This window comes from Protomyctophum parallelum (genome assembly GCF_964188405.1).
Source record: "Protomyctophum parallelum genome assembly, chromosome: 8".
Taxonomy (NCBI): Eukaryota; Metazoa; Chordata; class Actinopteri; order Myctophiformes; family Myctophidae; genus Protomyctophum; species Protomyctophum parallelum.
In genome coordinates, this window is record NC_139703.1 from 24,064,981 (window position 1) to 24,087,893 (window position 22,913).

Below are 22,913 nucleotides of genomic sequence, written 5' to 3' on the forward strand. Positions count from 1 at the left end.
TCCATTTTTACACCCAAGTTGGTGACTACAGGTGAGAGGGGTAGGTCTTGGCTGGAGAAGGTGATGCTGGTTATTGGGGAATTGACCTGGTGTGGGGTGCCGATGAGAATGGCCTCTGTCTTGGAGTCATCCACGCCTTTTATCTCCTCAAGGCAGGTGGTTAATGTGGATGATGGTGATGAAAGTGACGACGGGGGCAGAGGGGAGTGGGATAGTCCTGAGGTATTATTACTTTTGAATATTTATTTTTAATAAATTGGAAGTGGGCGGGGTAGTTAAAATGAATATTAAATATCCAAATACTGACTCGAGGCAACTTAAAAACTGTCTGGGGTGTTCACAAAAGCCTGAGTAGACGATAATGACCAAAAGATCTTTTTAAAGTGAAATATTCACCTTATTTATTTTTAAATATGTTTTATCCCACGATTTTGTAACCAATTTTTCACCCGTGTCAATCATCTAATGTGATCCTGGGCTCTACACACCCTCCACCAACCTAGTCCCCATATATGGGGGACAAGGGTAGAGCAACGGACTTGAACTCATGCTTCCTTCATGCCTGAGTGTCCCAAGTTGCTCCTTTACACCTGACGGGGGGAGTTTCCCTGGTTGGACGTAGCGCGTGGAAGGAACACGTTATTCCAACCAGTTCCTTTCCCCTCCATCAGGCGCCCCGGCTGGCCAGGGGGAGGCAGTTTAGTGACCAGGATTAATATTCACCTCTTAAACCCCAGGGGGAAAATCCACATCAGAGTTGGAACCGGAGACCGATTGGGTCTCCATTGACCCGCTGAGCGCTGTTCAGAGGTGGACAGCTGCTGGCCCTGCCCGCGGGGGCAATGGGGCTCAAGAGAAAATGAAATATTAAGCAGTGAGACAGCTGGATTACTGCACAGTGAATTACGCCTGAGAAATCGCAACACTGCAAAAACAAAATGGAAACATTCACACACGATCTAATTTTCATTATCAGTTTAATTACAGAATACTAAAAATAACATTACATAAAATGTAATCTTAAAAGAAACCATTGAATATTACAAAGGTCGTAAATTTTGCAAAGTTAGGATATAAAATCTTTGAACAATGGTGCATAATTGAAAAGAAAAATAAATTTCATAAAATGCATATATTAACAGTTCTACCACATAAAAAAACAGAAGGGCACAAATTGCAGACAGATGAGATGAGTAGACACTGCATTACCACAGTGAGCTCTCCTTATGAAAGAAGAAAGACTTGAGATGCACAGCACACCACAAATCAGCTTAAGTTCTCAAGTCCTGTCTGATTAAAAAAAGAAAGAAAAGAAGAGTTACCATTTATACACAGGAAAAAAAAAAAAAAGACTACAAAAGTGACTTGGTGACTGCTCCCATAATATTCACACGTATCATGTTAGATTAAAAAAAAAAAAAAAAACACCCTACTACACTGGCCTTGGTTCCATAAACGTACTGGTTCCACAGGGTTTTTTCTTTAAGCTGTACTGTACAATGTTCAAAGAGTTGCAAATGTTGAGAAACCTCATACTTAATGCATTTCGCCACTACAGGGGGAAATAATACGGTTGGTTGTCTTTGTTGCTTAGACTCTTTGACCATGGAGCTAAACGACAACCCAATTCCTTTTCCTACTGTACAACCATGGTCAATCAGAGCCAATGAAAAGCTACCATGGCCACATAATCAGGAAGTCAACTTAATAAGAATAAGTGGAACAGACTATACACAAGAGGGGTAAGGCTAGATTTATAGTTTGTTGCACAAAGTGTTGCGTGCCCAAGTGCTTCACAATGCAAATGTGTAGATCTGCCATTTGGCGCGCAACATCAGCGTGCAACTGAAGTAAATCAGGCTTAAGAGATAAGGGAAATAGGTGGGGTTTTAATGTGAGGGGGAACATGCATATTCCAACTGTGCTTTGCAATCCTCCTCTTTCCAAGGTTTCACATCACGCATTGAGGTTTACATCATCACCCTGTGCCATTTCATCATAAGCCCTTTTTTTAATAACTCTTTTCCAATCCATCCACACCAGAGAGACTCTAGAATCACCAATCAAGGACATTCAAAGCCTGTTGAAACTGTTAAAACCTGGACGTCCCCTCTATATATATATATATGACACACTGGCCAGAGTCATGTCCATATAGAGGTATTGGTCTCCTGCCACTCGGGGGAGACATGCCGTGTCACATTATTGGTAAACACATGAATACAGAGTGAAGCAATGAACCGTTCCTTAAAGGTGTTCTTTAGAGAATTGTCCTGATATGGATTAAAAATTCAAGAGGTCCACTGAATGATGAGAGGTCTCATGTCCATTTTCCTGTGTAGTAGTGGTATCAGTGGGGCGATGAAGACGAAACAATGGAAAAACAGCAAAGAGTGAGAGAGAGAGAAAAAAAAAATAGACATTAACCCAGAGGACATCTCCGAAGCCTGAGGAAGGACACGATGAGGCGTTTTGAGGTGAGGGTACACCAACAGAGCTACTCGGTGGTGTGGCTCGTCACTGACCCAGTGGTCAGACTGCTGGAGGTTTCACCTGGGGATCGAGTCACCCCACCGTTTGCCGTGGTGGTCGGTGACAGCTGCTGCGATTATTGAAGCTAATGGCTGCTTGGGTTCAGATCAGTCGCCCTGAGTTAGTGTGCACATGTCAGACAGGCCTCATCTGCTTTGTTCGTTAAGAAATCCTCAAAAAAGAAGCAGTAAGAAATAAAATCGCCTGGAAAAAAAAAAAAAAAAACAATTTCATATCACAAGCTCTTAGCTTTGGTGAGCGACACATCGCTCCGTTTTACAAGTCTGCAATTAGACAAAGCCAAGAGTCAGTCTTGGGGCGGGGGGCTTGGTAGTTAGGAGTCCAGCTGGAAGTAAATGTTGCTACCACAGTGGGGGGGGGGGGGGTTAGGGGTCCAGCTAACTGCTGAGTCCTGCTCAATATTATCTGGGAAAACTCAATCGGTGGCCAAAGACATGGGATGCTCGTATGCCTTTTGGGTTGCAATCTGCATGGATGTAATGTCGCATTTCGCAGCACACCCAGTATCTGGTTGTGTTGAAATGATTACACCTCATGTTTGTGTGTGTGTGGCTTTGCCAAGTGGTCATCAGTGCCGCGGGTACAGGTCTGTCCTGCAAGTGCGTGGTCCGGTCAGGTACTGGTGATGGCAGTTAGCTGACTGTGGCTCAGTCAGACAGGTAGACAGTCAGACAGACAAGTAGACAGGCAGGTGCGCGGTATGGTGGGAGAGTCTGGGGGAGAGCTGGGTCTAAATTAAAGGAGCAGTGTCCATCAGGGCTTTGTTGGGGTCTAAGGTGGCAAAGAAACGCACATCACGGTCCTTGTCGGCCTGCAGAGTCATCACCGTCTCCTCCAGTTCGTCTGAATAGGCACAGCCCGGTTCCTTGAAGTACGCTGCAGACACAACACAGTCACCATTTTAAAGAAATAAGGACACCCACATAGCTCACAGGCCGACACGCGCAGTGGTTCCTAACCCTAGTACTGTTCGTCTTATCCACTGTTGCTCAAATAAGACCCGACCCAAGACCCACTGGTGCCCTTGCTGGACAAGGGTCAGACTATGCCCTTCATCTCATTCTCAGTGTTTTTCTCACTTGGTACAAAAGAGACGGCAGGAGAACTAAGGAGGCTGGACTGCCATATAAAAATAATAAAAATAATTACCGAATTTGTGTGAGAGAAAGGAAAGGATAAGGAAGCACAGTGTTGGTGAAATTTCAATTTCTAATGTCTTCAACTGTACCTTTCTCCATGATGCTCTGTCGTAGTGCCTTGGCCACCAGTACGCGGACGTTGGCCACGGGGTCAGAGGAGAGGCTGAGCAGGCTGGGCAGGAGATGCTGGGCAAACTGGTCCATGGGCATACAGTCCTCCTCCACTATAGCCTGAGTACATGACCATAAAACAAATGGTTCATTCACGTTTACATTTTTGGCTTTTTATATTACTACAGGCCATATAAAAAAATAAACTTGTAAATTGTCCGTTTCATTAATAAATTCACGAAAAACATCATTGTTTCGTGGTAATCCTACTGTGGGACTGTTTTTCTTTTATTTTTAATAATATCCTACTTTGTCAAAAATGTGTATCCTCTTGCATTTCAGTGCATGTACAAAGGTACCATAGCCGCGCTTTTATAGAATGTCAAGTATTCAACAGATGTGCCACTTTATATTTACTTTAGCAAACAGGGCACTGCACTTAATACACATTTGAGTCAGATAAACATGCAAGCAGATAAAGACAACTCTAAAAAAAAAAACTGGCAGAAAGACAGAAAATCTGTTCTTTCTTCTTCATATAGTTATAGGTAACCTGAGAACTCCACTGACCTGGCAGATGAAGGCAAAGGCTTGCCTCCCCACCCACTTGGGACAGTGGCAGAACCTTACAATGAGCTCGTTGATGAAGTTCAGACCGAGGTCATGAGCACCGCAAGCATACAGCTTTTGGAGGATTTCCACCACCTGATCACAACAAACACAGGAAACGATCAACTTTAATCAAGGCAAAAAGAGAAAGGGAAACTGGGCTCCACAGTCATGTAATGTGCAGCCAAGATGGGATGATGTTTAGACTTTCTTTGGAAAGTACGCCAAGGGATGTTGAACAGGAAATAACCAGGTAGAATTTGGAAGAAAATGTGAATCTTACTTAGAAATTAACATGATTTGTGTGTGAACCGTTCGTTACAAGGCTTTTGGTTTGGTATGCACTGCCAAATGAATACACTACATTTTTTATTAGATTTTTTAAATCCATATCTGCACTCAATCAGACCTGCTGAAAGAGCCCCCATCTGTCAGTACAACGCAGCCTATATAAGACAATGACCAGCTCCTCCCACTCCCAAACATAAAAAACACACTCCAGTGAGACACGCCGAGAACCGGTCGTTCTCTGTGAATTATGGGCGATGGCAAGAGTGGTGAATAAAACGACAACAGTATGGTGCATGTATTACACGACAGTGCTGCATAACTGCATTCAGTGTTAAGTTTCGTGGAGAGGAGAGAGATTATGTGCACTCATGGCATTTGCAGAACCAGAAAACATAGTCCTATAAAACGTTGCCATTCAAACTGAAAAGCTCTTACAGTATGAGGGGACTGCACAAGATCTCCGCAAAAGCTTGAACAACTGTCCCAAAGGTGGAACTAACCACATATACCCATGGACTTAACACTGAATATTATGTCATCATGACCTGCGAGTATATTTTGATATAATGTTGGCCAGCTCAGTCAATCCACGTCCAAGGAGGATTATTCTGAAGTGCATATTTTGGGACAGTACCGTTCATTTTAATGATCAGATTAGCCCGAATAGCAGATTTTTCATCCGATTTAGGTCAGCATCACTAGATCAAAAGTATCGATCATACTGTAGCGTGATCCATCAACATTGATTATCCAATATCCATGCCTTTTCTTATATTCTACAACCAACATAGCACCACCAAAGGGCTTTTCCCAACCACGTTTTAGTATTGTTCCACACAAGTTTAGAACTATGCATCACAACTGACTCACCAGCTTGTAGGAGATCCACCTGACTTCTGAGACCTTGTCTGAGCAGAGAGTGAGTGCTATCTGCCTGAGGTAGTCGTAGACATCGTAGTGACTGTACAGCTCAATGATCAGGATTAGCTGCCTGTGGAAGGGGACAGAGAGAGCTTCAGGACACTTCACTCTTCACTCATTTGGCCCATGTGCCGGATTTAATATTGAATGAAAACAAGCAAAAGCTTTATACAATCATTTAAGATTGAAAGAAACACACAAAAAAAAAAAAGACATTGCATAGAATGCAGAGCAAATAGATCTGGCACAAGTACCATCGACAAGCCTTTTTAGTTTGTTTTTGTTTACACCCGTGGACATTTTCTACTTTTGTCTAATGTATTAAACATGTTATGCAGCATCCTTCTAATCCTGTTACAAATGTAACAAAAACAGTTCCAATGTATGAATGTCATAATTGACAACAATACAAAAAAACTATCCAAATGGTGATAATTATTTTAAGTCCAGCTAGTCAACGAGACTTACACTGTGAATGAGCTCTGTGTGTGTTCTGATAATTATTTCAAGTCCTCATCAAGGAAACTTACTCTGCAAGCTCGTATCTGAACCTCCAGTTGCGGCTGTTGTCCGTTACCATGAACTCTTGTAGCTGGTACAGATACTCCCTCCGCTTGTCTGCATGGAGCAGCTGCAACACACACACACACACACACACACACACACACACACACACACACACACACACACACACACACACACACACACACACACACACACACACACACACACACACACACACACACACACACACACACACACACACACACACACACACACACACACACACACACACACACACACACACACACACACACACACACACACACACACACAGAGGCAACTCAATCAGCTTTGGTATTGCAATGATGATTCTTTATATTTAGTTTTTTGGCATGCACAAACTCTTTGTTCAACAACACCACCTTCTGTTCCGTTGGTCATGCATGGGTTTTGGTGTGTTCACATCTTTCAGACCGCGGCACTTTACTGTGCCGTTTGATCTGTCCAGGTGTGCCGCGAGATTTGTCCGAAAGTAACACTTTTCATAGCGATAAATAAATATCGGGTCTCACTCTGCACAGAGCCTCTGGGTCTGCAGCGACCAGGAGGCGGTGTGTCTGTGTGTGTGTGTGTGTGCGCGCGCGCGCGCGTGCGTGCGTGTGAGAGGGACGGCAAACAGTCAGCAACACGTTAAATTTCTACTTCTACTAAAGAAAGAGGCAGCGATGGAGCCATAAGTCCATATCCATAAATTCGGGGACATAAATTGCGCAAAATACTGTTAAACATGACGGCATCAGCCTGCTGCATCCTCCTAGCTGTTGTGTGCTAAGCTAAATTATCATACAGAACCACAACAGTCAACACGGCATTGACCAGGGTTGCCACATTGACTGAGGGAAACAAGCAACCAGGTCTATGAAAATGTTAACAGGCCAGATCAAGTCAGAAAATCCGAAAAAGTCAGAAAATAAATCTAGAATAAGCAACAATATTGCTGACTGTCAAACATCATTGTCCAATGTTGTTTTAGAGCAGTGGTTCTCAAACATTTTCATGTCATGGACCACTAATATTCTATATATATATATATATATTTACTATGTATATTTACTATATATACACACACCGGTATATATACAGTGTACACAAACCGTATATCTAGGTGTGCCCCGAGATTTTTAGGCTATGAAAAGTGTGCCCTGGGACAAAAAAGGTTGAGTTAAGCGGTGCCCAAAAGGTAGATCACGATCTACCAATATAGATTCTATACTGGTAGATCGTGATCTACCTTTAGGGCACTGCTTAACGTGTTGACTACACTACACTACACTAATAAGGACACATAACAACTAATAACCCATCCGTTACTACATGTGGAGTCAACTCCCGCAATTTCCTTCTTCCCATAGTGCGCGGCAACGTAACTCTGCGATGAGCCGCGAAATTCTAGTATTATATAATTGATTTTTAACATTTGTGCATCGATGAGTTATCGTCCATGACGGCATCGCGATTAATTGAATAATCGTTTGCACCACCGATAGAAAAGCATAAGCCCTTGGATTTTTCATTTCCGATTTGGACCGGATCTAGATGGGAGTGTTACGTAGGGAAACTGGATGCAGCAGAGCACCCAAAAACAAAAAGCTGTGATAGGGTGTCATCGGCACCGAGGTACATACGAAAGAAAGGCGAAACTCAGTGCCGGGTGAGTTAAAACTGGTTGAGAATCACTGCTAGAGCCCTAAACATCTTCCTCATATGGGGGGGTCCCTGACATATCTTTTCAAATGGGGATCTGCGGGGCTAATATGTGTCAATTTGGGGGTCCTTGACATGGAAAAGGTTTAACCCATTCTGAACGGGAACCCATTTTGGTGTTAGCATCATGTTATGCTTTAGCTATTGAAAAATAGCAGACCTACAAGCTCAGAGGGCGCCACCGAGTGGCGCGCTACGAGCTTGTAGGTCTGCTATTTTTGAAAAATCGAAGAACGACCGACATATTTAGAATCTGATCTCAGGTCAGAATGGGTTAATCAGACCAGTGTGTGTCCAGGTGGAAACCTCGTATGAATCTGATCTCAGGTCAGAAAGGTTTAAGAACCACTGATCTATGTATATATATATATATATAGAGAGGCCAACCTTGAGGAAGTCGTAGAGGTGCTTGAGGACACCGATGCGGACCTCGTCCAGGTCTTTGAGGAAGCCATTGAAGATGGGCACCAGGTCGGCCGCTGTCAGCTGATCGCCCAGGATCACCGCCAGCTCGTGGATGGAGAAGGCCAGCGTACGACGAACCTTCCACTGCGAGAGTGCATTGAGAGTGAAGTAGGCAGGAGAGAAGATTATCATTGTTATTTTTTTATCTGCATATATAAGCAGTGTTTTCAGAATAAAGAAAAGGAAACAACTGCCATTGTTAGAATAGTTAAGTGTGTGTGTGTGTGTGTGTGTGTGTGTGTGTGTGTGTCTCCTAGGCTAATATTCTATGCATGCCTTTGTTTGATACAGGTTCTCAGAGTAAAATGAATAAACCCAATTCCGTTCCCATTCAAATTACATGTCCTATATTAACATCGGCTCATGTCACTATGGCTCAGCCATAACCACATAAGGAGTTCCCAATGCAGCTACGCCCAGTCACAACAGTCTGCTACGCCCCCACGAGTGTGTTGTAACCTCAATGTGTCGTCATGGCATCAGGCACAAACAATGTATGTGTGAGAGGGAGGATGACTGATTTAAGCAGTCACACCTGGCCTGATCAAGTCCATGCACAACAGGTGCGCAGCCACACCCACTCCGAGTCCAGTTCTAGTTTGACTCAGCAGGCCAGGTGCGACTGCTTAAATCAGTCATCCTCCCTCTCACAGTACGACATCTCCCCTTGCTTACCTGCACGTCGGTAGCCAGGGTCTCGTACGTGTCCTTGAGGCAGTGCCAGTTCTGTCGTCCCAGAGTGAGGGCCACCCCGGGCAGGCTGAACGCACAGTGTTTGGCTATCTCCGTGTCCACCGTCTGGGCGCGGGCCGGGTCCGTCATAGACAGGTACTGATCCAACAGCTGCTGTGGGATGACATTCTGCAGGGAAAACGGACCAAACGGGAGAGGATGTATAAGAGGGGCCGAGGGTAGATACATGGAGGTTATGAAACAGCGCAGTGAGATGGGGGTAAAAAAAAAGAGAGAGTTAAAGTACAGTCGGGAAGAAATGTACAACTAAGGCATTTAGGCGACGCTCTCATCCAGAGCGACTTACAAAGTCGGGTTAACCCCTAGTCAACCAACAAGTATATTAGAGGGCTAAGAAAGAAGAGGGAAATTAGTGGAGAAATTATGGGGGGAGGTTAAACTGTAGTAACACAAACTAGTAAATGTCAAATCATTTCAACAGAAAATACTTCCCCCCCCAACTCATTCAATTTTGAGGGTTTTGCCCACTGAGCTCGCATATTTATGTTGCTAGGAGATTAAGGAGAAGGTGACGAATAGTCCATTCCTATCCCGCTCCAAACATTGACAGTATGGATCAGCTGAACATTTCCTGGAACAGGACTTGACGAACACGAACCTGGATCTTTGGCTTCTCCTCGGACACTAGGCAGGGGAGAGAGTCATCCTTCCCCTCTTCCTCCACGCTTTCAATCAGTTCAGACTCCTGAGGAAGACGAAAAAGGCACATTTAAAGCCAGGATCAGACTGCACAAAGTTTTTAGTTTTTGACAATATTCACCTAGGTTAGATTATGCGATTACAGCACAATGCATTCTTGGGGGTCGGGAGACCAGTTGCAGTATGACGCTGATGAGTCATCTTGCAATCTTCCATGACACGAGATCAAGTAATATTGTCAATCATAAAATCATGTTAGCAGATATTATTTATTATTGCACTCTAGTCTGTCTGTACCTACACTGTAGTTACCCAACACAGTAACCTGGTTGATGCCAAACTTTGCACACTCCCTGGATGCCAAAAACAAACCTCTGCCCCAAACTGTTATAGCACCACCATGAGGCCGACTTTGGCAAAACACTTTGCACAAAATAACATACTCCTAAACATTATGCCAAAGAGCACACACACTCCTATCCTCCTGGTGGAGACCTGTGCCCAGAAGGGCACCATTTCTAGTTCCACTTTGAAATGGCTCTATAAATTAAGTGAGGGGTCGCCAAAACTCGAGTAAACCTTTTGAACAAAATACTGCTCTGTTTTGTTGCAGCTAATGGTGCATTAGGCCAGTGAGACAGGAAAGAAAACAAAACCACCAAATTAAAACAACTTTTTTTTAAAATAGTAGACCTACAAGCTTGTAGATCTGCTATTTTTAAATAGCTAAAGCATAACGTAATGTTGACACCAAAAGGGGTTCCCGCCCAGAATGGGTTAATGCAATCAGATAGGGCTTTTATGTTTGGATGTATGGGCTGTCAAGGCCACAAAGGTAGGTTTTTTTACACTCCTGTCAAACTCCTTTGAGTTCCTGCATAATGTATGATGATGATGTCACGCGCATACCCTCTATAACTAACTTTCCACAAATACATATAGCAGGGTTGGGTTTCCCAATTAATTTTCCCCAAGAGCCATATTTTGAGTAGGGTACCAGCCTGGGGGGTTTATTTTTATATTAAATAATTGATCTTAGAATAGTGGTTCTCAACCAGTTCATCCGGGGACCACCAGTGGTCCTTGAGGGGGTTCCAGGTGGTCCCCAGCTAAATGATGGAAGATTGGTAACCAAATGGACCCTTATAGATCTTTAACTCTTGAGTGTAAAATGAAACCAAATTGCAATCACCGAAAGGAAAGGGTTGTAGGTTGTAGTTGGGCTCGTTATGACTTTATTACTATTTTAAGAAGTAACATTACTTTAATTATTACTCCCTGCCAAAAGTAACTTGTTAAGTTATACAAGATACAGCGGAGACCATAATTCTTCCCTAACACACGCAAATCACGTTTTTTGTACATATAACACGCTACGTCTTGAGCCAAAATTACTTTTGGAGAAGTAACCAACTGTACACATTCTGCTTAGCAGGTGAGCAAGGAATCATTATCTCTACGTTTATCCTTTTGATTACACTCCCAGGCCTTTGCAAAAAAGCTCAGCATGTGGTAAATGAACCCATTCTGACCTGAGATCAGATCTTAAAAATGTCTTCTACATCCTGACAGTCGTTCTTCGATTTTTCAAAAATAGCAGACCTACAAGCTCGTGGCGCGCTATGAGCTTGTAGATCTGCTATACTTCAATAGCTAAAGCATAGCATAATGCTAACACCAAAAGGGGTTCCCGCCCACTCACCGCGCTGCTGTGGTCCGAGTCGTCGCGTACCAGCACGGGCGAGTCCGGAGGCGATTCTTCCTGGCCCTCCTGGCTCTCCGTCTGGGTCTCCATCTCGCCCTGCTCCTGGACGGGGCAGGACTCCAACGCCGGGGGGAGAGGCTCTGTGGGCTCCGCCTCTTCCTCCTCCTCCTCCTCTTCTGTGGGACTCGTGTCGGTCTGCGATTGGACCTCGGAGGAGTCGCTCTCCGCCGATTGGCCGTCGATGTCGATCGGGCTCTCCTCTTGGCTGGGCGGCTCAGGTTCGGCGGGGCTGTCGTCGTCGTCAGTCGGACTATCTAGCTGGGCTGCCTTAAGAGCTGCTGACAGAACCTGGACTTGGGCTGGAGGTGAGCACACAAACCAGCATCTTTAGTTGAAGAATTCACAGCCATTTATTTAAAAAAACATATGCTTATTGGTTTATTTGCAAAATAAATGTGCGCTGCATAAGATGCATTTCCGCACCAGGAGGTCTACATCAAAGAGAGAGAGAGAGAGAGAGAGAGAGAGAGAGAGAGAGAGAGAGAGAGAGAGAGAGAGAGAGAGAGAGAGAGAGCGAGCGCAAAGGAAATACTAATGGGCTGGGATCATTTCACAGAGAATGATGAGAAAGTTGCATCAGGTGCTAGAATACAAGCGCAAGCAAGTGCAACATGATAAATCGCTAAAAGAAAATACAAGAACACGTACGTCCAAGCAATGCATTATGCACACGTGGGACGCAAATAAGAATGCGATTCTGCTTCGGGGTCGGATTTCTTGTTCACACAGAAGTACCTTTACATTGGTCCTGGTCCAGGACCAATGTTGAATTAAAGTAAAACAGTGAAGGTACTTCTGTGGAAGTCAAGGGGCTTTGATTGTGTTAAAACCCATATATCATAGACAAATGGTTTTACCATGAGTTCTTACCCATCAGTACAGGTATTCATCTTTTTATTTTTTAAAGGAACAGTATTACACTATTACAGTGCATTTCAAATACATATTGATGATACCATATGTAGAGAAAATACCTTGCTATGCTACCATTTCCATAATGCAGCGGTTCTCAAATGATAGGTCACGGACAGGAGCCAATGGGCATAGGCAGGAAGAAACGACTGACGTGAAGAGAACGACCCTTGCAGAGGCAACTACAGTATATCCACCTTTTCCCTGCCAAGGGTACTGGGGCTCCTTGTGTGTGCGCTTTGCTTCCTTCAGGCTGTGTTGCCATGTCTGCTCAGTGCTTATTATAAGCAACCGTTGAATTGTTTTTTTCTGTAAAGTCACTTGAAAATAACTTATCGGTAGTCGCGGGCTAGTGTACAGTAGTTGCATATTTCGTTTTTTTTTTCTCTTCTTTTATATAGTTTTTTATCCCACGATTTTGTAACCCATTTTCACCCCTGTGTCAATCATCTAATGTGATCCTGGGCTCTACACACCTTCAGTCAACCTGGGGAGAGCAACGGACTTGAACTCATGCTTCCTTCATGCCCAAGTTCGTGTCCAAGTTGCTCCTTTGCACCTGACAAGGGTTGGACGTAGCGCGTGGAAGGAACACGTTATTCCAACCTGTTCCTTATTTAGTTTTTAAATAACAGATGTACAACCTCACAATGTGTCGCTGTGAGCATGTAGATCAGCCATTTTCAGTTGGGCTCGTTTTCATAGACCTGGCCACTTGCAAAACTGGCACAGCAAGAGAAAGAGGGACTTATGCAAAAACAGATTTGTGGGTTATAGGAAAAAGGTGGATAGCCTAGGAATTGTGTAGGAATTCCTGCCTGGGTGATGGGTGGCTCTTAAAAAAAAGCTGGTTTGGGTCTTTTTGCTGAGGGTCAAATGCATGGAAATAAATGGACGGAAGGTGGTTGCACACTGGACGCGTTTTTCGGAAAACCCACAGAGAAACGGCGCTAAACGGCGCTCCGTGTGCAGGGACCTTTTATGGGCCCATTTGTACAGTCTCTGGCACGGACTGGATGGAGTGGTCCCTGTGTAAATTGTATCTGTAAATAAGCCCCAAAATCTGCATTTTAGTCAACAAACTGCGTTTCGCAATATTACCGTACGGGGAGATCCTGATCACACAAAACTCGACCAGCAGCCTACAGCTGACTGTGGCCACGATGGAGAAAAACACACGGTCAGTGGCCTCAAAGATACATCTGCGAGCATGAAACTTATGCTTACATGTACAAAATGTGTGTACAGAAACATTTGTTGCTTTTATCGATATTGTAGCGTTTGTGCTCCCGAGGCCCGAGCTGGAATCAAACCCCATTCTCCAGCTCAGCAAACGTGACCAGGTAACAAGCTCCGCCAAGAAACCTAGCTCACGTGAGGACGCTCAGGACGGCGCAAGTCGCAACCAAGTGATTTTCGGCAGCGCTACAATATTATTATTTATTTAATTGATGGGCTTAATTTTCTAATAAATGTTCATATATAAAAAGGCCAACAATGTATGATTTTATTTTAAGATATGTGTCGCTACCAGGCTGAAGGCATGGGGAGAGAGTATGTTTTGCACTCCGTCCGTCCGTTACCAGCTAATCTCTGGCCCGTTAACCCGGTTGATGCCAAACTTTGCACACACACTCCCTGGATTCCAACGACAAACCTCTGACCCAAACTGTTATAGCACCACCATGACAAAGTAATGTTTATATTACTCCTAAACATTATGCCAAAGAGCACACACACTCCTATACTCCTGGTGGAGACCTGTGCCCAGAAGGGCACCTTTTCTAGTTACACTTTGAAATGGCTCTATAAATTAAGTGAGGGGTCGCCAAAACTCGAGTAAACCTTTAGAACAAAATACTGCTCAGTTTTGTTGCAGCTAATGGTGTATTAGACCAGATTTATTCTTATGTTGTGCAATGTGCATGTTGTGCGTAAATCTACAAGGTCACAAGGCGGCGTGCTGCGGCGCCTTATGAGCTTGTAGATCGGCAATTTTTTAAGTGTGCAACATGATGCGCAACCAAGTATAAATCAACCACAAGTCCTACAACAAATATATGCTGTAGAGGTAATTATATTGAAAGTCTGTCTCTAGGGGGCACGGTGGCACAGTTGGTAGTGCTGTCGCCTCACAGCTAGAAGGTCCTGGGTTCGATTTCCGCTCAGGACGCGGTGGGCGCTGGCGGCGTGTTTCCTCCTCCGCGTCATCAGTGCCCATACGCGAAGGCGGGGTTGGCGAAAGGGCCTTTCTGTGTGGAGTTTGCATGTTCTCCCCGTGTCCCCTAGCCTAGGGTAGGTACCCTCACAAAAAACATGCAGTAATCCTGGTCATTAAACTGCCCCCCCAGCCGGGGCGCCTGATGGAGGGGAAAGGAACTGGTTGGAATAACGTGTTCCTTCCACGCGCTACGTCCAACCAGGGAAACTCCCCCATGGAGCAACTTGGACACTCAGGCATGAAGGAAGCATGAGTTCAAGTCCGTTGCTCTTCTTTTGTCCCCCATATATGGGGACTACGTTGGTGGAGGGTGTGTAGAGCCCAGGATCACATTAGATGATTGACACAGGGGTGAAGAATTGGTTACAAAAACGTGGGATAAAAAGTATATTTAAAAAGAAAGTCTGTCTCACCTTGCACGTCAGGGTCATCCATGTGTGGCTGCAGGCAGTCTAAAACCTTCTGGATCTGGTCAGTGGTGGCTTTACCAGAGCTGGACTTTGAGGTCGGACATTCCTCCTCGTTCTCCTCGTCTTCATCTTTCGTATCCTCCTTTTCCGACGTTTGCCTATTTAGCATTTCCAGTTCCCCACTGATGTCTGGTAAAGGAGGCCTCCAATAGTGGAAAGAGTTAAAGTTCTCGTCCGCCTGCTCCATTTCGTTATGGTTCCTATTGCTCTCCAAGCTCATGGGGATGTTGTTGTTGTTGTTGCTGCGCGTGGCGTTGAGGTGGCCTTCAAGCTTCACGGCGGGCGTTTGTGCAGGGGTGTCGTCAAAGGAGTGGATATCCTCATTGTCAACCATGGACAAGTGCTCGGGGGAGGGTGTGGCACGGCCGTCCTGGTTGGGAGGCGTGTGTGTGATGGTTCTCTCTGTGTGGCACCCGCTGATTTCACAGCAGTTTAGGGAGTTGAGGGAGGAGTCACTGTAATGACAGTCAAGGCATTTGTTGTTTACATTTTAGCATAGATAGCTAAACATTCTGGGATCAATAAAAACTGCATCTTAATTTTCAGTGGTGTTTTGAGCAGGTGTTTATATTATTAGTTTCCACCTCTACATAAAATAAAACTACTGAAAAAGGGAACCGGAGCGTGCTTTACAAAATATATAGATTTCTTGCATCCCTGTCCATTACAGCTAGTTCTTTCACAGGATAGTGCCAAGTATTAGCTAGTAGCTACTAGTTTGACCAATATTTCAGCACAGCCCTGCTTAACATTGGAGCACAGAAATAAAAAAAAATAAGGGTAGGAGCTATACAAATCTAGGCTAAAATGTGAAAATATTATACGAGGTCTCTGTGGCTGAACATCACTATTTTGCAACGTGGCATTTTAGCTACAGAGAATTCAGAGCATCGTGCACTCCAAACAAAAGTACACACATTGACACCCAGGCGGAAGCTTGGGCATCGAGAGAACCAGACTGACCTAAACTCTTAAACTCTCTAAACTTCTAAACATGCATGAAAAAAAAGGTGGTTTGGTTCTCCTACCTGTCTGAGGTACACCTGGGGACTTCCAATAAAGTTCCATCGTCCCTGAAGAGAAGGCCTGTGCTGGAGGGGTTGGCAAAGGTGGAGATAAAACGTCCCAGAGACTGGAAGGCAGCTTGGCGCACCTAGATAGAAGGGAAGGAGGAGAAATGGCTCGTTTCTGTCTTTTGAAAATGTCTTCTCTCTCTGTCAACTGCCAAGAAGTCCATAATGAACACTGCAATGACCCCAAACATAACCTATATTTTCGTTGTAGTCTCAATATACACAGCACATTACTCAGCATTTCATTTAAAATGTGACAATTGTTCATCTCTCAGGGTAGCGTTATTGTGTACTGTAGGATGTACTTACCCAACGAGACTGGTCACTAATGAGGCTGATGAAGAGTGGGGACAATTTAGTGCGTCGCACCTCTGGGGAGGTTGAATTGGAGACTATCATGAAACACTCTGCACAGGCTTTCCTGATGCCCCACAGGCTGTCTGAGCACAGGTCAAAGAACTTTGACATCTGCATGAAAAGAAATTAGGCACATTACAACTTGTATGCAATATATAGCATCTGAACTGTGAAGCAGAGGCCTGCTGCAATAAAAAAATACTGTGCCGATGAAGGAGTGTCTCACTGATGGAAAGCAATAAACAACTAAGTCTCATGACGGCAATAAGGCTATCCTACTGTTTGTTATCTTATATGACTTGCCATGAGAAATTCTTGAACGGCTGTGAAAGATTAGCGTTACATAATCACAAATAGGCCTATGCACAGAGATCCATAGCTTTTGAAGTTTGCAAGCTAAGCAACAGAGGAGTCTTGAAGTCTCTTACCAGTAGTTTCTCTGTGGCATCCTGGCCCACAATAGAACAGAACTCGCCAAAGTTAGCTGCACAGACCTGTAACAGGATAAAAGAGGGTGTTGGGAAATGTTACGGCAAGAAAGCTCTCATGCATTCGGTGCTCAGTCAAACATTTTCCCGCTGGTTCAGGATACCGGGTATTAACATCAAACCTAGCATCTGTCTAAACAACATGCTATCTAAAAACATTCTCAACATTTGTGGTAAAACAAAACCAAATCTAAATAACAAATTTCCTCATCCTTTGGGTCCCGTGTTGAAAGACTTCAAGGAGCCTTTGTTTCAGAGGTACTGTATAAATGAGGTCACAGTGGCCCAAGTTAATACTGCAACGTGAAAATCATCATTCTTAATTTTTTTTAATGATTTTTTTTTTTTTTTGGTGACAATATTTTTAGTCAACCCTAAACTAAGCCTAACCACAGAAATCATTACGGAAAGGACGTGGTGGAGAAGAATATGGTCAAAGACATGTGTTGGTTACTGTACCTTGCGGACTTGGAAGAGCCTGGCATCACTGCACAGTTCACAGAAGCGCGGCAGCAGCAGGTGCTCCACTGTGTCTTTGTTCAGCATGGTTACCAGCTTACACATGATCTGGAAGGGGAAAGTGAAGGCACTGGGTATTGCAGGATGTATTCAAGGTGCCTGAGGCAGGATTGAGACATGGATCCATCGATGGGAAAGCGCGAGAGAGAGAGAAAGTGCTTCAGTGACTCCATGGATCTTACATCGGTTCTACTGCTGTACTTAAACAACTGAGCTTTCTGTTTACAATGCAACGGTGTGATTGAGGCCATTTATTATGTTGAACTAAAAACTCAAAGACAAAAATGGCTTGACCCACACCTGCCACTACTGATGCATATAGAGTACCCAAGTCCTGACGACGACACTCGCTCATCCCCATGGGTTGCGGAAGTAATTTCTCTATAGAGAATAACATTGGGTCATCTTAGAATATAGTCTCTTACAAATTGTGGTCCAAAAATAAACTGTCTCTGCGATATTGTCGCGGAGGTGGCGTTTACGATAGTTACCCATATTTGATACCGGCAAAGATTTAACTAATTCGGCAGCGTTTTCTCGCCATCAGTTGATTATTTATATTTGACACAAGGCGAGGTTGCTTTGGGCGAGCGTTCTTGTATTGTTTTAAATGTAGTACACTCCCTAAACACATTATTTTAATTTTGATAAATCAGAAGAATTTCTTACAGCAACAGCTTCTATTTTATAGTCGTCGTCACTGCTGGGTTCTGTGAGGTCTAGTAGAACAGGACAGACTTTGGTCTCCATGTCGGCCTTAGAGATGAGGCCTTGCTCCAACAGAACAAGTAAGGCTGCCTGGCTGGTCTTTCGCACCTGCAAAAAAAAATGCGAAAAAGAAAAAATATAATATAGAGACGAGCCATCTTCATTTATGTTGCAAAGATTATTTTTTTTAACAAAATCACATCAACAAAACCAGTTTTCTAAACCAGTACCAACCTGATTATTTGGGTCTGTGAGATACCGCACCACGATCGGAACCAGGTATCTTGAGAAAGCGGCTGGGAAGTTGGGCCGACTTTCATGTAAGAACATAGCAATGTTGGGGACCTGCTCCATGAGTTCAGCTCGCACTGTGGGCTCTGAAACACATACAAGTGTCATTTTATTGTGATCAACAGTGTTATAGGCAGTCAATACTGTAGAAACATAAGAACAGGCAAAAATAAGTAAAATAATAAAGCATCTACCTCCATCTTCTGACATTCTGGCAACTGTCTCCATCACACTGATAAAGTCATTCTCATTGTCACTGAACTCTCGAAGCACATCAAGCAGACCACGTGCCACGATTTGCCTAGAAAGCAACACAAGCTCCAGGTTAGTTTGCCTGCCTGCCAATACCTACAAGTGCATGCTGCCATAACAGGGCCCTGCTGGAGCTCAGCCAAGTACATTATACACATGTACTGTAACTGTACGTGGTAATGACAGGATGGTTTTGAAGCCTGCAAACCGAGTGGGGGAAAGCAGGACCTAAAATGGCTTTGCGTGGGGGCAACAACAGAGCACTGTTAAATATTTACAGAGGCACTGCGTTTGAACTAAGCCAAAAGCATACCCTGAGGTCTTTATAAACCACAGAGGGTATCTGGCAGGCTCTAAATTTTCACTGCGCAGAGTGCAGAAAGAACCACATCAGAAAATGCAAACAGTAAACAAAACATATCCTCAGTGTGAAGAAAAAAAACAACCCACTGAGGTTGGTATGACAAGTTCATGACCTGAAACAGAGGAGCTGGATGCACTGTAGCCTGCATGCCCAATGCCTGCAGCCCTGCATCAAGACTTGTTGCATTCCTGCTCTATGGCGTTAGCCCAGGTATGTGCTTAGCAAATAAACAGGAATGTGGATGCTCATAGAAAAGTATATTGTTTCGAGTGGGTGACAGAACATGCCATTACCACTGTGCCAAGTCACGGACATCCAATTATCTGTCATTCTGGCATTGCTTATAGATTCATTAGATTTGTACACCGACTACACTCCTGGAGCTTCAAATCGATAGAGCAGCACGAAGGATTGCGCGTTAAGAGTAAAATTATTTGACTTCAGTTGACAGCAGGGCTGCTGCATCCTCCTGCTTACCTATTGAAAACGTTCTCGCTGAAGGCATACTTCTCTAGCCTCCCTAGAGGAGTGAGGTTGTCCTGCCCGGCGTCCAGGAAGGCTGTGATGCGGATTCCATCGCACTCTGATCCATAGTCATCGAAACCAACTGTGGCCAGAAAGCAGAGACACAATGTCAAATGTATTCAGAGTAGACACACGTACCAATACAAAATATCCAAGCATGTGGTATATATTTTTAACGTAAGAACACTCAAAGGATATACATGTCATTATGGAACTGCCATAGACAAAAATGATATACTGACTGTACATAGCTGTTCTAAATATAGGAGCAACATTATGGCTCACCCCTCCGCTCCAAATGGGCAAATAATTTAAAAAGGCAAAGGTCTCACATTGTATATATTAAAGATCCATCCATGAATGTATAATGTCTTTACTTCAAAAGTTTTTAACAACATGATCGATCGATGCAGGAAACATGGATAGGATGGTCCCTATTACTGCTAATAATAGCGCGTCTGTGGACCACCTATCATAATGCTGGGGTCGGGGAGTGGAGGCTATACTGACGGCTTTACATTTCCCAGAAATTGGATTCCCAGAAATATAATTCTGCCTATACACACATGGAGGGGAAAGCAAGGATTTGCAAATAACAATGCACCTTGTAGTATATATTTTAAGTATCATATTACTAATGTTTTCAAATGACTTGTTTTCCCTTTTTATTTTATTTTTTTCTCTATTCTTTACCCCTTTCTTGAAATTATAAATGTCTGTTATTTTATACCTGGCTGTAAACCAGGTAACCATATTGTAATGTGACAATATGTGACAAACTGTATAGTTTAGTTATTTCAATAAGTTATAGGACATTAGAATACTCACAGTCATCCAAATCATCATGGCCATCTTCAAAGTATAAAGACAGACCTGAAACAATAAGGCAAATAAGCGGGGGAAAGGCATGGTGGCAAACATGATCTAATCAACATTACACACCCCTCGACACACACAGCAGCATGGCACTCCCCTTAACAACATGAAGGTATAGTTCTACTGGCATGAGGTCACACAACAACAACAGACCATCTATCATCCATCTACCCAATTTAATCTCAGCAGAACACAGATTTGTAGGCCAAGTTGCGTGCTGAGATATTAAAGGGACACTTCACCCTTTTTGCAAAAAAATATATGTTAATGACGTTTAGAAGCTTTAGATCACTTTCTTGGGGGTATTTATGTGTGTAATATGTGGTTTTAGATATTTTAGATTGTAGCAGTGAGCCTGTTGTCTCTGATGTCATGGACACTGGTCTCACTACCTTCCTGGACTACAATTCCCATAATTATTTGGTGCACTGCTCCTCCTTGTGGATAGGGGGAGAGCTGTCTTACTGAGACAACATGTAGTCCAGGAAGGAAGTGAGCCCAGTGTCCATGACATCAGAGACAACAGGCTCACTGCTACAATCTAAAATATCTAAAACCACATATTACACACATAAAGACCCCCAGGAAAGTGTTCTAAAGCTTCTAAACGTCATTAACATATATTTTTTTGCAAAAAGGGTGAAGTGTCCCTTTAAGGAGAATCACCAGGGGTTTTCCCGGAATCCCAGGCAATCCCCATCCCACACAGACCCACACAGCACACGTTTAAAAGGAAGGAGGTATAGTCACAGCCCACGGAGCCCAGCTTGTTGTTATTTTAATGTATAGTTATAAGCTAGTCAATATCAGCTAGTTAGATAAAAATCACGTCTACGTGATTTTTGAGTATGATGACAACCTGGATGGATGGATTGATTTATATTCCACGAGTCAGATGATGACATGATCAATGCCAATCAGGTGAACTCAAGACCGTTATCGTGTAAAGAGCGCTGATGGAATGAATGTTATTGCTCATGTATAAACGAGAGAACGTCCGCCCCAAAACTGTATTTAATTGCAAATTATAGTAAACGGACATGCATGTTCGTTTTCTTACACGTCTACGCGCAGTGGATGTGGATGTTTATATGCAATGTCCCGCAAAGCAAGCCGCCTGGAAGCAACGTCTTCCTTTGTTATGGTTTGAAGCAGGGTGGCTTGCTCAAGCTTGTGGCTTCAATATGACGTTAGCAATGTGGCTAACGTTAGCTAACGTTAGGTCAACTGCCTAAGCGTCGCTATAACAACAGTTCGACATTGTACACGTGATGTATGCAAACCAACAAGGCCAGTAATGTAGGCCCGCGGTAACGTAAAGTCTCCTACATAGGTGGGACATATATACACTTCACATTTAAGTATAAAATCCGTTACTCTTGGGGTCTCGGCGTTAGCTAGCCCGCTATCCACGCTAGCTAACATAGCTTGTCCAGCCATTTCGCCTGACTTGCTCGCTTGCGAGCAGTTTGCTTCAAAACACCACATCGCCAGGAAACTACGCGTCTTCATGTAAGCATTTTTATACAGATATCCACGAACGCTGTTGCAAAACAACGCCGTGTGGCAGTGTGGAACAGAGGGGTGTTATTAAAGTGCCATTACCTGCCATCTTGATTCTCTGCTCTGCTGCTGTCTGTGCCGTGTGGGCTGTCACCACCGTTGCCAGATCTTGTGAGAGAAATAAGCGGCCAGGTCTAGGAAAACAAGCCCAAAAGGCGCAACTACTAGGCCACATCAGCAATTTAAACCGTCGGCTATTTTCAAAAACTCTTGAAATAAAATCTGGAATATTTGTTAGATATTGTTGAAACATTCTGAATCTAACAACACAAATGCTCCCTGGCACAAAATGTTTTCATGAAAATAGGAAATGATAACTACAACATTTGGAAGCGAGCCCGGCAAATAGTATACACTTTATAAACAAGCCCAAAAAACGTAATCCGCGCAAACTACCAATTTTTACAAGCACCTTTACACAAAAACGAAGCCCAGAGTCGCTTATAATAAGCCGACCTGGCAACACTTGCTGTCACCTCCACACAGCTGTCACTCAACAACTACTTCCTCAAACCATTTCCTGATGTTTGCTTTATTTTTAAATAATACGAATGACAATAATGCTAAATACAAAACCCTGTCAATTCTGGCATGAATATACACGAATTAGTCATTATTCATAGACACAGCTTTGTCGGCTTTGTGGTTCTTCAAACAAAACAAACAAATAAACAAACAAACAAACAAACAAAAAGAGCTGTTGTCATGTGACCACTACTGTAGTTCAAGATGGAGACAGCCCTATATAGACACCATATCCCGAATGGACTTCGAGCTGTG

General features: G+C 43.7%; 1 protein-coding gene across 1 annotated transcript; it reads right to left on the reverse strand.

The window, feature by feature from the left end:
* Positions 1-960: 960 nt before the first annotated feature.
* Positions 961-22,193, reverse strand: ppp4r1l (protein phosphatase 4, regulatory subunit 1-like). Its single transcript, XM_083771387.1, has 20 exons — positions 22,176-22,193; positions 20,523-20,567; positions 19,647-19,776; positions 18,748-18,854; positions 18,497-18,639; positions 18,224-18,370; positions 17,495-17,602; positions 16,976-17,041; positions 16,500-16,658; positions 16,146-16,270; positions 15,061-15,572; positions 11,452-11,813; positions 9,709-9,795; positions 9,033-9,218; positions 8,280-8,441; positions 6,155-6,255; positions 5,574-5,694; positions 4,374-4,508; positions 3,782-3,923; positions 961-3,429 (listed from the first exon to the last, which is right to left on the reverse strand). The coding sequence occupies exons 1-20, from the start codon at positions 22,180-22,182 to the stop codon at positions 3,284-3,286; spliced, it is 2,991 nt and encodes a 996-aa protein (XP_083627513.1). The 5' UTR covers positions 22,183-22,193; the 3' UTR covers positions 961-3,283.
* Between the last annotated feature and the right edge of the window lie 720 nt (positions 22,194-22,913).